This window comes from Talaromyces marneffei, chromosome 5 (genome assembly GCF_009556855.1).
Source record: "Talaromyces marneffei chromosome 5, complete sequence".
NCBI lineage: Eukaryota > Fungi > Ascomycota > Eurotiomycetes > Eurotiales > Trichocomaceae > Talaromyces > Talaromyces marneffei.
In genome coordinates, this window is record NC_072352.1 from 1692532 (window position 1) to 1705027 (window position 12496).

Sequence of the window (12496 nt, forward strand, 5' to 3'; positions counted from 1 at the left end):
GCGAAAATTGTTTCCTGCTTGTTCTCGTGTGTGTTTATCGAAATGTTGAAGCCATTCATATGCAATCGTATCATTTGAATAACCTTTATCACTTATAGTGATAAGCCAGTCCTCCTCTTTTAGATATTTAAACCAGCTCTCAAGAATGGCCTTTCCAGTAAAAATAAGCATTGGAGGAATCTTATTCCCAGTAGCGCTTATACCCTCGATTGTAGAGACTAATTCTCGTGAAGAAGAGCTTGGAATCTCTCTTAAAGCATCTGGATATCTTGTTATAACTTCTTCATCTCCTCCTTGTCCAATTTGGAAGCCAGATTCGTCAAAATTCCAAATATTAGAAGGTGTGATCTTATAGTTTTGTATTGCGATTTCTAGACGGTCAAACCAGGTCTGTATGACAGCTGGGTCCTCAACAATATGCCGTTTCGGATCGATAGCCTTTTGCTTCACTTTAACGTATTCGTTGCCTAGTCGTTTAAGAAAGCGATAGACCCAACGATCTCCGAGTTGAGGGAGACTATCCGCGTTGGGGTGCATATTTTGATGCACTTTTTCGGCGTAATTCTTTATCATGCGGACGCTTGGAGGGATTCCTCTGTCATCTAGATCATTCATCCATAGAATTATAGCGCGTTCTTGATCGTCCGTCAATCGCTTATGCGCTGGTTGTCGGTTTAGTTGAGAAGTGCCGCCTAACACACGTCGCCGGAGCCGTTGGTAATCCACACCGAATTGGCGCGCCAAAGGCTTGATTTTTTGCTTCGGATTTTTCCTAAGTATCTCTAAGGCCTCTGAGATCCTCTTTTCCTCTTCTTCGTATTTATCTGACGGCATTTTGGTGGTGTTTTGGGGGTTTGTAATGACACGGGGAGTTTGAAATATCAGAAATATCACTTATGTGACAATTTCACTTACCGTCCTTCACCGCCTGATGACTAGAACCACCTGATGACTGATTTTGACGGGTTACTATATAAAATATTTTGAAGCTTTACAACACCATATAAGAATAAATTATAATAAATTTCTGGTGTAGCACTAAATAAGATATAAGGAATCGAACAAGCATAAAAATTAGTCCCGAAAACGCGCAGGGGGCCGGATCGCGCGGCCCCTACGATTTGTAGTAACAACCACCCCATTATCCTCTGTATGAGCCTCAGGCTGCGCTTTTACCTTTACTTGCTTGGAAACTTGCTTTTTTGCTCTTTTTGGAGCACTTGGAGTTGCTAGAACATCATTTTGAAGCTGTAAATGAGCTAACTTAGCGAGTTCTTGCTCGTCCTTAAGGCGTTGTTTTTCCGTAGCCTCTTGCAGGCGCTGTTCTTGCTTTTCTTGCCGGATTTGAGCTCTTTCAGCCTTTTTCTTGCTCTTTGGCTTGCTTTGTAAGCTCTTGTTGAAGCTTTTTATCATCTTTACGAGCCTGCTCCTGCGCGGCTTGCTCATCCTTTTTGAGTATATTATCCCGCGCTTGCTGCACCTTTGACGGGCTCATAAAAAGTGCTCCACCTTCATTTTCTGTAGGAATATCGAATAATAAAGCCCTCCCCTTGGTTGAGCGCTTTTTCGAATGAATGAGGGCTCTTTGTAGACCTGCAATCTCATTTTTGAGTAGAATATTCTCTGTAGAAAGGTGGAGCACCGTATCCTTGAGTTGAATCGCTTTTTGATCATATAAATCCTCAAAAACGCCTTGTACAAGCTTCCGAAGCCGTCTCCAATCCTCAGCGGGAATAATTGAAGCTCCAGAATCGCTAGATGAGGGCCGGCTCTCGATTTTCTTAGTAAATTTCTGTATAACGAGGTCCGGATTGAAGGGACATAAACCGGTATGCTTGAACGCTGAGAGTATATTCTCGCTTGTAAAAGTAGCCTCCCAACTCGCCCAAAAAAGCCTAAAAAAGTCCCGTTTTGTAAGCCGGGTGAAGCCCTGGCAATCGTTTATAAAGCGCCTCAGTTGCTCCGTATAAGCCGTAGAAAGAGGTGAGAAAATAGCGACATCAAGAGGCTGCAAAGTATGTGTTGAATGAGCTGGGAAAATTGCTAATAAGATTCTATTTTTATCACAATATTCAATAAAGCGCATTGTGACGTGGGAGCCATGGCCATCTAGGATAAGCAAGCGCCATCCCCGGCTTGCTTGAGATTTGGTCTCTTTATCAAAAACATTGACCAACCAGGCGAATCCGACCTCATTATTGGTCCATCCTGACTCTGAGGTTGCAAAGAAACAGCGGTGTTGCTCAGCATCAAAATCTTGAAGCCATGAATCCTGCAAATTACCTGATTTGGCCATATAGATAAGAGCAGGCGATATAGCGGTTCCATTGGCACAAATACAGCCAATTGTAGTTATCCATTCCCGGTTTCCATCCTGTAGGTGTTGCTTATATCCTCCTTGCTCATATTTGCGCCGGGTAAAGATTCTTCGCTCTTTTGTGCTTACACCAAGCATAAAGCCCTTCTCATCCATATTATAAATTTGGTCTGGCGTGAGGTTATATTGCTCGATTTTCCGGCCAATAAGCTCAAAATATAATGTGTATTTGTATGCTGAATCTGCCTTCTTTCTATCCGAATCGAGGCCTTTGGAATAGCGAGAAATGACCTTATCCGAATGAGCCTTGAGCCAGCGTGAGGCCCAGTTTTTGCCAGGCTCTTTACCAGATATCTCCCTTGCAAAGTTCTCCAACATGGAATTCGTAGGTGGCAGGCCGCGCTCAGTGAGTTGATTGATCCATTTTATAAGCGTTCTCGATTGCTCCTTGCTCAGTAATCGTTGATTATTATATTGTGCTTCTTTTGAGCCTGTAACACCGCGGAAACGCTTTGAAAGATTTGATTGGTTGACACCGTATGTTCTTGCAACTAAACTGATATTAGGCTTTTCGTCCGGCTTCAAGGAGCGTAACGCTTCAAGTGCGAGATCATATGAAGCCATATTGGTTGATATATCGCGCTTTGAATTATTCGCGATTTTTCGCGATTTCTACAAAAATCAGTCATCAGGTGGGTCTAGTCATCAGGCGGTGAAGGACGGTATGTGACGCGCACCCTCACCCGCTTCGCGGTGTGAGGTGCGCGCTAGCGGCACGGGTAGAGTGTGAGTTCACAACCCTACGCTACATTTATATACTAATACAATAGATGCCCTAATCTCAGGAGATCACCATATGCAACAAAATTCAATGATATGTACGTATATCACTTGATTTTTAAACCCGTTGTGTCAGTCTCCGGTCAATTCCTAACCGTGCCATTAACATCAAGCTTGCTGAACCGAGAGCCATCGAGCCAGCGTAATATATCGCGGGGTGAAACGCATCGATTCCTCCCTTTTCACCTCCACCGGTATTCAGCAAGTATCCTGCAATGGGAGCTCCCTACAGAAAAATTGTTAATAATCACATTAATATTCATTCCAGCATGTTCCTTTCAACACATACCAAAAGGTAGCCGCCACCCCAGCCCGTAACCACCATACCCATAGCGACAGAGACCCTTGCCGACCCGAACACATTGCCCACAACGGTTGGCATTGTAGCAAAGAATCCGCCGTTAGCCATGCCATTGACAATCACAAAGACGATGAGTGGCCCCAAGGAACTAGAGACAGGCCAGAGCACCAACGCACTCAGGGCACTAAGTAACAAGGACGAAAACACAGTGTTCAATGGTCCAATTCTGTCCGAGCTGAAACCGCAAAGTAGACGACCGATGGCTGACGAGAAATTGAAAGCAGCCACCAGACCTGCACCTGCGCTTGGGGTCATATTCAGTGAGTTCGTGTAGAGAGGCAGGAAGAACGGGGGCACGAAGAGTGGGAATGTTGCAAGTGCCCCTCCCAGGAAGATTAGAATAAACCGGTAGTCCCGGAACAGACGCCATTCAACGAAGGATGTCGGCCGAATCGGCACGCGCTCCTTGATGAGATATGCTGCTGGCAAGCCCGTAGCCAGCGTGATGAAGCCCAGCACTCGGAATGCCCATGCGATACCGAGGGCCTGCAGAAGACCATTCGTTACGAAACTGATAATGGCACCACCAAGCCCGCCACCTGCAAAGACAATACCATTCGCAATTCCTCTTTTGGCCTTGAAATATTGAGCTGGTGTGACAGATACAACCTATCGGTGCCAGTCCAAATAAGCATCACGTTACATTCTTCGGGGGAGCTTGTCTTACCATAAAGAGTAGGCTGCGACAGAGTTGAATTAGCTATACTCCATCTCATGCCTTGGATGGGGATATACATACCTTGTCCCTAAGCCCATGACCAGTCCAATGGTCATGAACAGCCCAACCACATTTCCCGTCGTAAATCCGGCCATCACTTCACCGATTCCAAACAGAGAGATACCCAATAACCCGCTCAACTGTGTACCCAATTTACGTACAACTCTGGCATTGAGCACAGCCATGAACGAGATACAAGAAGTCGTAAGCGAGCCAACAAAGGCCAGCGTCGAAGCTGAGCCAACTCCCTGCTCGACGAGCGCTGCTTGAAAAACACCCCAACAGTATGTTGTGCCGACGAACCAAAAACAAAGCAGTGCACACGCAAAGATAACAACCCATCCATAGCCGCCATCGGGGACTTCGGAGTCTGCGGCGAGCGAGGCCCGCATTACTTCGTCATCTTCGCGACGTCCTGTGGAGTAATTATTATTGGTGTTGTAGACAGCGGCAGCTGTGGTTCTTGCGACATTGTCCGAGTGAGATTCCAGTTCAATGGCGGTGGTAACAGTGGTCGTGGCCATTGCTCAAGGCAATACCGGTACCTACTATGTAATCAATCGTGTGAGTGTGGCGATAATATAGCATTAACTGATCTTAAGATAGTTATAGTTATAGAGAAAAAGAAAAGATAATCTACGAATAAAGCGAGATGACTCAAAAATGATTACTAATTTAAGGTGGGTAAGTTATCCTTAGTTACCTAACATAGTTAATCAACTGATTCTGGCCTTAGGTTACTGTACGGTAGCAACCCTAACTCGTCCGCTTTTAACATATCAATCATAGAAAAATATTAGCGCCGAGTTGTTTTCAAGACCGCTAGAATCAACTATATCCAGGAATTTTCATGGATGATAGTCATGCCATAAGCCAATTGCTGGCCGAGAGCCTTTCGTTTTAGGGCTATGTCTGTGACATGAAGTTAGGGTTGATCCTCCATGACCACACATTGCTGAAAGAATTAACTGAGATCTAACTTATCTTGTAGTCGTATCCTATGGTTGCTGACAAAGATTGATTAGATAAAGCAAGGAACTTGGTTAACTAACTAGTTAACTAACTTAGTTAACTATTCAATGCAATGGGATTATGCTACGCTGTTTAGTACAATGTCTCGCAACAGTCTCAAGATCATTGTGAAAGTCAGTCTTTGTACCAATACCAAACCCTCATGTTTTGAATGATCATGTACAGTTATTTGAAATAAATGCAAAGAGCCTGGAAGATTTAGTAAGATGACAAAAGGATGGTGAAACGATCTTTGTTGTTGATTGTTTCTTGAGAGATGAGGGTTGAAAGGAAATAATCGAGATATGAAGGTCAGTCTTTCGCCTTCCACTTCAGCCACCCACACAAAGAAGGAGCAATGACTCCCTTCGTTCTTGGTTTTATCTCAAAATTTGACCATCAATTTATCCCATTCAATATTGTTTCATCATCAGGCACAACACAGACAAGAAATGCTTATAGAAGAACGAACAAAGCAATGCAGAGCAACGTAATCGAGATTCTTCAAGGCACGAAACGCTTTGCGTACATGAAGAAAAGTACATATGTATCCTTTCCCGTCCTCAAAGGCGATGTCGAGACACCTTCCTCAGAACTGTCGCAGTTCAGATGTGGAAGACCAGATAGGAACAGTCTCGAAGCCGCTGGGACGACTACGCATAAATGGTGTCTGAAGAGGTATTTGTCTACTTGAATAGCGATCAGACATAGGCAGAGAGCTGATACATCCTCAGATGAGTTTGGATTTTGACTGGCGACAACCTGCAAATCCAACAATATCGACTCTACCATGGCCACTCGAAAACGGTTCCAACAGCAAGGGTCTACGTGTCAAGTGTTATCGAAATGTCATATTCACTTGGTTGTTCCACACACCCGTGCTGCTGAACTGGATCGAGGACAATCATGGGCCTCAGAATCACGGCCGGGAGTGTTTCCTTTGTAGGCTACATGGGCTTGCTTTGAGATTTTGGTCCAGAAGCCGATACATTGATACGAAATTCAATAGAGATGTCGATAAATTTTGGTGGGATACCCATAATCCTACAGTTATCTCAAATTTGGACGAGGAGAATGATGTTGAGGAGTATATGAGAAGTCTACTGGGTTTCCTTGACTCGCAAAGGTGGGTTTTTATACATGCTTCGCGATTGTATCGGATATACTGAAACCACATAGCGACTCTAGATTGACTCGGCTCATTTTGGCGCAAAAGCAATGCGTCAAAATATGCGAGCAATGTTCCTCTAACACCCAAGTTTCAGAGGATGATTTCTTTTTGCAAGGAAAAGTTTCCCGCGAAGATATCGAATACCAGCCACTCTGTCAATTCCTACAATTCTACAAGTTAGAGGATGACAGATGCGACAATTGCGATGGGAGAAGACCGCATCATTTTGTCTATGGGCTTCTTGATGCTCCTCCAATCCTTGTCCTTCATTGCCAACCTCATGTTGATCATGACAACCCCTTCTTCGTGGATCAAAAGTATACTTGCTATTTGAGTGGCAAGCCTACAAGATTGGAGCATTCAATGGCATTTTCAGGTTACCCGAATGTATCTTTAGATCCAAACACCATTTACTGGGCCTTCTATCACTTGTATGGCGTCATTCTACGTGAAGGAGATACCAACTCCTCGGGCCATTTTGTGTGTGCGTTTGAGCAGAGGCAGACGGGGCGCTGGTTATTCTTTGACGACATGATGGGAAGTTTCGCTGTAGAATTGACCCGAAATGAATTAGACAACAAAATTGAGGAAATGCAAAAGGGTACTTGGAGGATTTTTATGTTGATGTACCGGAGGCTCTTTCAAGTGCCTATGCGACAGCTGACAACAGTTACATCTTCGTCTGCAATTGCACTGCAAAACCAACAGACTCAGGAGGAGCTTTTGATGTCAGAAGAAGAGGATGTTGCAGACGATGGGCTTCACGGGGATCCATGTAATCCAGGGACACGAAATGTTCAAGCAGAGCAACCGATGCCAACAGAACGGCCGACGGAACAGGATGTCGAAGTTGAAGCAGTTCCGGAATCAACTACCTCGAATCCTGATACTGAACAGACAAGAGGAGAGACGCAGGGGGCTGCAGACGATGCGTCAAGTAACAAGATATTAGACGTCCAAGCAGAGCAGCCATTGCCGGCAGAAGAGAATGTCACAGTCGAAACAGATCCGGATACATCTACCTCCAAACCTGGGATTGGACAGACAAAAAGCAGAAAACAAGCCTCGAAGAGTGCCCAAGACGAAACCCAAGAGAATGAAAATGAGCAGACAGCAAGTTCTCAACCAGCATCTAAAATAGGCAGGACTAATGTCGAGCCTTTCGTACTACCCAATAAAAAGGGGGCAAGAAGCAAAGCTACAAAGAGAACCCACGATAAGGCATTGGACGAGGATGATGAAGCGGTGAGATCTATACCAGCATCTAAAAGAGCCAGGACTGGGACCAAACCTTCCACGCAACTCAAGAAAAAGGATACAAGAAGCAAGGCAACAAAGAAGATCCGTAAGGACGCTTCAGACAAACATGAATATGAGGAGGCGGAAATACCAGCCCCATCAACCAAGAGAGCCAAAACTGGCGTTGAGCCCTCCACAGGACACGGTGGTAGGGAGACAAGAAGCAGAGCTGCTGCTAAAAGGGCTCGTGGGGAGACTCCAGATGCAGATAAAAATGGAAATGAGCAGATTGAAACTTCCAAACCAGCATCCAGGAAAGCCAAAACGGCTAAGCTCTCTGCGCAGACTAGCAAGGCCCAACGCAAGAAGTGAGTCAGGGTATGAAATTGTGAGTTTTTATTTTTGTCTGTTGTCGCATGTCTAACATTGTTGATTCATTTGCAGTATGGTCATTTCAGTATTTATCTAGATGTTATATGCGAGAATGTCATGTATAATTTTTAATCATGTATTTGACGTTGTCGTGTAATTAGTAGAATAATAGATCATCCACCACATTCGGATAACCCTACAAAACTTCATCTCGACAAGAACCATTTCACTTGCCATAAACCATCCATACAGCCCTGTTCAAGAACTCTTTGGACAGGATTCGCAGATACTGCAAAAAATATAGCATGAAAAATTAAATCTCGACTCGAGAAAGATGTCAATAGACACCATTATAACAACCCTCCTCACCCAACTCTCCAAAATCTCTCCACCTCATCCACTATCAGAGAACGACAGCCTTCAACAACATCAACAAAATCACAGCAGGAATGATATATTCACCAACCTCTCTCCAGCAGACACAATACAACTCAAAAACCTGTTATTAACGCTACACTGCCTGTTCCCTAATGAGCTGCTACTTGCACTGGATATACTGGATAGAGGGTTCGTTATGCGATATACCTACCATGATAACAACAACCTCAACAATAATATCGACAATGACAATGACGATACATTAATATCCATCGTCCAGTCAACCTCAAATCATGACCGTGACGCCGGCGGAGGAGGAAAAGTGTATCACGTCCACCTCAAGACATGGAACTGTTCCTGTCCTGCTTTTGTGATGAATTGTTTCCCGCCGTCGACATCCGATGATATCAATGGCGATTCCGATATGATTGATGATGTGATCGGAGGTCAAGATTTTGAAGAAGACGCCTGGTTTGGAGGCACAATCCGAAATCGAGAATCGTCCTACGATGATCGGTCTGTGCCTATATGTAAACACATGCTGGCTTGTGTGTTGGTGGCTAAATGCCCGAATTTATTTGGGAGGAAGTGTTTGACGTATGAGGTCAACAATACTGATAGGGCGAATGAGGTTGCCGGGTGGTGTGCCGCATAATATACTATATTCTGAGACGAGGGAACATGTCTAGTATTTATTCCTACTTGATACACGGTACAGACAAAAAGATTATGACCCCCTCTTTGAGCTCTTCTCCTTGCTCGTATCCTTTTCATCCTTTGCCTGCTCGCCATTTGTGGCAGATGTAGATGCGCCGTCCTTCTTGGCTATCGCTGTTTCTTCCTCTTTCTTTCCTTCGAGTTCTTCCTGTTGTTGGCGATTCTGGATCTTGTTCTCGATCAAATCGTGGAATGCTGTGATGGCACGGATCAGACTGCTGAGGTAAATTGCCATCAGTTGATCGTTTGTCTTGACGCTCATGGCGCGTACAAGCTCGCTATTCTCGATATCGGATTCGGTACCGTTTGCCTCGTTGGCGGATTTGGGTGTGGACAAGTTGGGAAGAAGGTTGAAGATGTCTTGGAGGTTGCCCAAGATGGCATGGTTGACGGGTAGCTCGTGGTCGAGAACTTTCTGCAGGTATTGTCCGATATCTCGTAGGCGGAGGTGGAGGCCTTGTAAGGATTGTAGTTGTCCTGTTATTCTGTTGCTCAGCGTACCGACTGCGACATCGCGGATCTATCAGGCGTTAGAGAGTGTCGGAGACAACTGCAGATGGTGTGTATGATGTTACATACATCACGGAGGAGATGCTCCACTCCGATTTCTTCAGCCTCCTCAGCCTCGATTATAGATGGTGTGTGAACGAATGTCTTCGACGTTGTAGTACCGTCCTATACAAGATTAGCACGGATCGCACTGCTGATGTAAGAAAGCAGTCATACATCTTTGATCTCCTCGACCGCAAAGTATGCATCCGTTGGCACGCCAACTTCCTTTGGCTGAACATCAATAATGACAAGTAGCGGGTTGGGTGTGTATCGCTTGAATAACTCATTGATCTCCAAATCGGACGCACGCAGCTTTGGTCCGGAGTGGTACCATCCTATAAGCTTCTCCCGGGCGTTGATCTTCTTGAACATGTCGTTCATCGATTCGACAAAGTTGTGATCCAAGAACCACACGGTGGGGTCTTTTTCATCTTCCTCGAAGGGAACTGCACGGGGCAACATTAGCAGGATGGATCATATAGCACGACGGAGCTTGGTTCCCACCTGCAAAACTGTTCGATACCCTCACGTTTGTGCCATCGTTCTGTCCCAGCAACACTCCGACGACTCGCTTTCGGGTTCCTTTGGCGGTTCGGCCGTAGTGATCTGCGGCAGAGAGAAGGACGAGGGGTGCCACGGAGACTGTGCGTGTCACGAGGGACAGTGTCTCTGCCGTGGTGGCCGGCATGGTGTGAGCGACGGGGGAGGTTTAGGATGCCGCGCGGCGATGGCGATAGGATTGTGAGGGGACACTGTATGAACAAAGTGATGGCAGCGGTGTCGGAAGCAGGAGCGATGGTGGGAGAGCGGTAGATGGAGCTGTGGTTGTGGTGTAGAGTCGAGATGGATGATGAAAGAGGAAGCTACCTTGCTGATGTTAACTAGTTAGTTTACCTTAGAAACCCAAGTTAGTTAGGTAGTTACCTTACCGTAAGAATAAGCTGTTTAGTGTTTACGACGGAGTAAGTTACGTTAGTTACCGTTTGCGCTAGGTACCGCTGGCGGCCTGAGGCATCGAATTTCAGGTCCGTGGCGCGAGGCTTTTCTTTCAATTCGACATTGAGTTTTGTAAGTTAGTAGTTAGTTAAGTTAGTTACAGAGTAGGTATCATTTATCGTGGATGAATCAACATGAACATGCTTTCTCTGTAGTACCTCATTATCATTCGCTTCTCCTAGTTATCGAACACTGTTTAGCAAAACATAGAGGAAAGCCGATATCTTCACGACAATTGATCGTACACACGAGACATAGCATGTGTATATCCACGGCAATACAATCTCTGCGCAAACGAATCATGGAGTTTCCGGAGTTCAGAAATAAAACTCCAACAGTAGAAGGAGACTGCTAGATGTCACTTCGGACGTGCGGAGCCAACATTGGAGATGCTGGTCTGGCAGGGTTGCTTAGTTGGTAGTTAGTCCGCCAGACTATCCCGAGGTCGGTCTTCCCGTCTTCCTCTCGTGCTTCTTCCCTCTTCTCTTCTTCCTTCCTTCGCATCAGAGCTTGATCAAGTCAACTTCTCTCGATCCACCGCCTTTTTTTTTTTCTTTCAATCTCCTCTTTTTCCTTTCTTCTACTTCTATCCGTCAAGAGAGATCTTCCGTCGCGGTTAGCGCTCTCGATTTTTCACCCTACCGATACCGATACAATGGCTCCCATCACGCAAGAGACCGTCGACGGTCTCAAGGATATCATTCACAAGCTCGAGTCGCGCGTTGCCGATTTGGAAAGCCGCCTCGTCCATGGCAGCCCGGCTTCCAACTCGAAATCGCTCGCCGAGCAATTCCGAATTATCTTGATCGGTCCTCCTGGCGCTGGTAAGTTGGAAACAGCAAGTCATTCGGACATGTGGCCGATGAGTCCTGATAATTGACCTACGATTGTGATTGCACAGGCAAGGGAACCCAGGCTCCTCGTTTGAAGGAAAAGTACTGCGTGTGCCACTTGGTGAGTCGCGGTTGATTTTTTTTTCTTCTCTTTTCCGCATTAAGATTTTCTAACCAAATTCCCCCCCCGACAGGCCACCGGTGATATGCTGCGATCTCAGGTCGCCAAGAAGACGCCATTGGGTAAGGAAGCGAAGAAGATCATGGACCAGGGTGGTTTGGTCAGCGACGAGATCATGGTCAACATGATCAAGAGCGAGCTCGAGACCAACTCGGAGTGCAAGAACGGGTATGTGGACGCGACAGGCCGGTCACCAGTACGAAACAAGTATTAATAAAAGCAGATTCATTCTTGACGGCTTTCCCCGTACCGTTGCCCAGGCTGAGCGCCTAGATGACATGCTGTCCGCGCGTAATGAGAAGCTCCAACACGCCGTTGAATTGCAAATCGACGACGCTCTCCTCGTCGCCCGTATAACCGGTCGATTGGTCCACCCTGCCTCTGGACGCTCATATCACAAGATCTTCAACCCGCCTAAGCAGGACATGAAGGACGACATTACCGGCGAGCCCTTGATTCAACGTTCCGACGACAACGCCGCAACCTTGGAAAAGCGATTGGCCACCTACCATGCTCAGACCTCCCCTGTTGTCGACTACTACAAGAAGACTGGTATCTGGTGCGGTATTGACGCCAGCCAGGAACCTGGCCAGGTCTGGAAGAGTCTTCTCGGCGTTTTCCAACCCAGCTCCAGCATCCTGAGCAAAGTTGGTCTGTCCAAATAAATTCGTCTAACATAAAGCTTGAAAAACCGAGTGGGCGAGAGAACGCATATAAAAGATTGGGAACGACAAAAGTTGCGAACGACAATAGATTTCCACATTGTTCATGGCATCACATGTTAGGACTGTGATGAATGTGCTTATGACT

At 45.9% G+C, this 12496-nt stretch overlaps 5 protein-coding genes across 5 annotated transcripts; 3 read left to right on the forward strand and 2 right to left on the reverse strand.

Moving 5' to 3' along the window:
• Positions 1 to 3215: 3215 nt before the first annotated feature.
• Positions 3216 to 4760, reverse strand: EYB26_006934 (uncharacterized protein; the record flags this gene model as incomplete). The annotated part of the gene is made up of 4 exons (XM_054266207.1): positions 3216 to 3383; positions 3447 to 4127; positions 4186 to 4198; positions 4258 to 4760. The coding sequence occupies 4 exons, from the start codon at positions 4758 to 4760 to the stop codon at positions 3216 to 3218; spliced, it is 1365 nt and encodes a 454-aa protein (XP_054122182.1).
• Positions 4761 to 5910: 1150 nt separating this feature from the next.
• On the forward strand, positions 5911 to 8029 carry EYB26_006935 (uncharacterized protein; the record flags this gene model as incomplete). Its single annotated transcript, XM_054266208.1, has 3 exons — positions 5911 to 5925; positions 5982 to 6373; positions 6427 to 8029. The coding sequence occupies 3 exons, from the start codon at positions 5911 to 5913 to the stop codon at positions 8027 to 8029; spliced, it is 2010 nt and encodes a 669-aa protein (XP_054122183.1).
• Positions 8030 to 8363: 334 nt separating this feature from the next.
• On the forward strand, positions 8364 to 9062 carry EYB26_006936 (uncharacterized protein; the record flags this gene model as incomplete). Its single annotated transcript, XM_054266209.1, has 1 exon — positions 8364 to 9062. One exon carries the CDS (start codon positions 8364 to 8366, stop codon positions 9060 to 9062), a length of 699 nt encoding a protein of 232 aa, XP_054122184.1.
• A 72-nt stretch (positions 9063 to 9134) lies between these two features.
• Positions 9135 to 10364, reverse strand: EYB26_006937 (uncharacterized protein; the record flags this gene model as incomplete). Its single annotated transcript, XM_054266210.1, has 4 exons — positions 9135 to 9644; positions 9704 to 9799; positions 9851 to 10122; positions 10181 to 10364. The coding sequence occupies 4 exons, from the start codon at positions 10362 to 10364 to the stop codon at positions 9135 to 9137; spliced, it is 1062 nt and encodes a 353-aa protein (XP_054122185.1).
• Positions 10365 to 11327: 963 nt separating this feature from the next.
• On the forward strand, positions 11328 to 12351 carry EYB26_006938 (uncharacterized protein; the record flags this gene model as incomplete). Its single annotated transcript, XM_054266211.1, has 4 exons — positions 11328 to 11496; positions 11574 to 11626; positions 11700 to 11854; positions 11910 to 12351. The coding sequence occupies 4 exons, from the start codon at positions 11328 to 11330 to the stop codon at positions 12349 to 12351; spliced, it is 819 nt and encodes a 272-aa protein (XP_054122186.1).
• Positions 12352 to 12496: the final 145 nt, after the last annotated feature.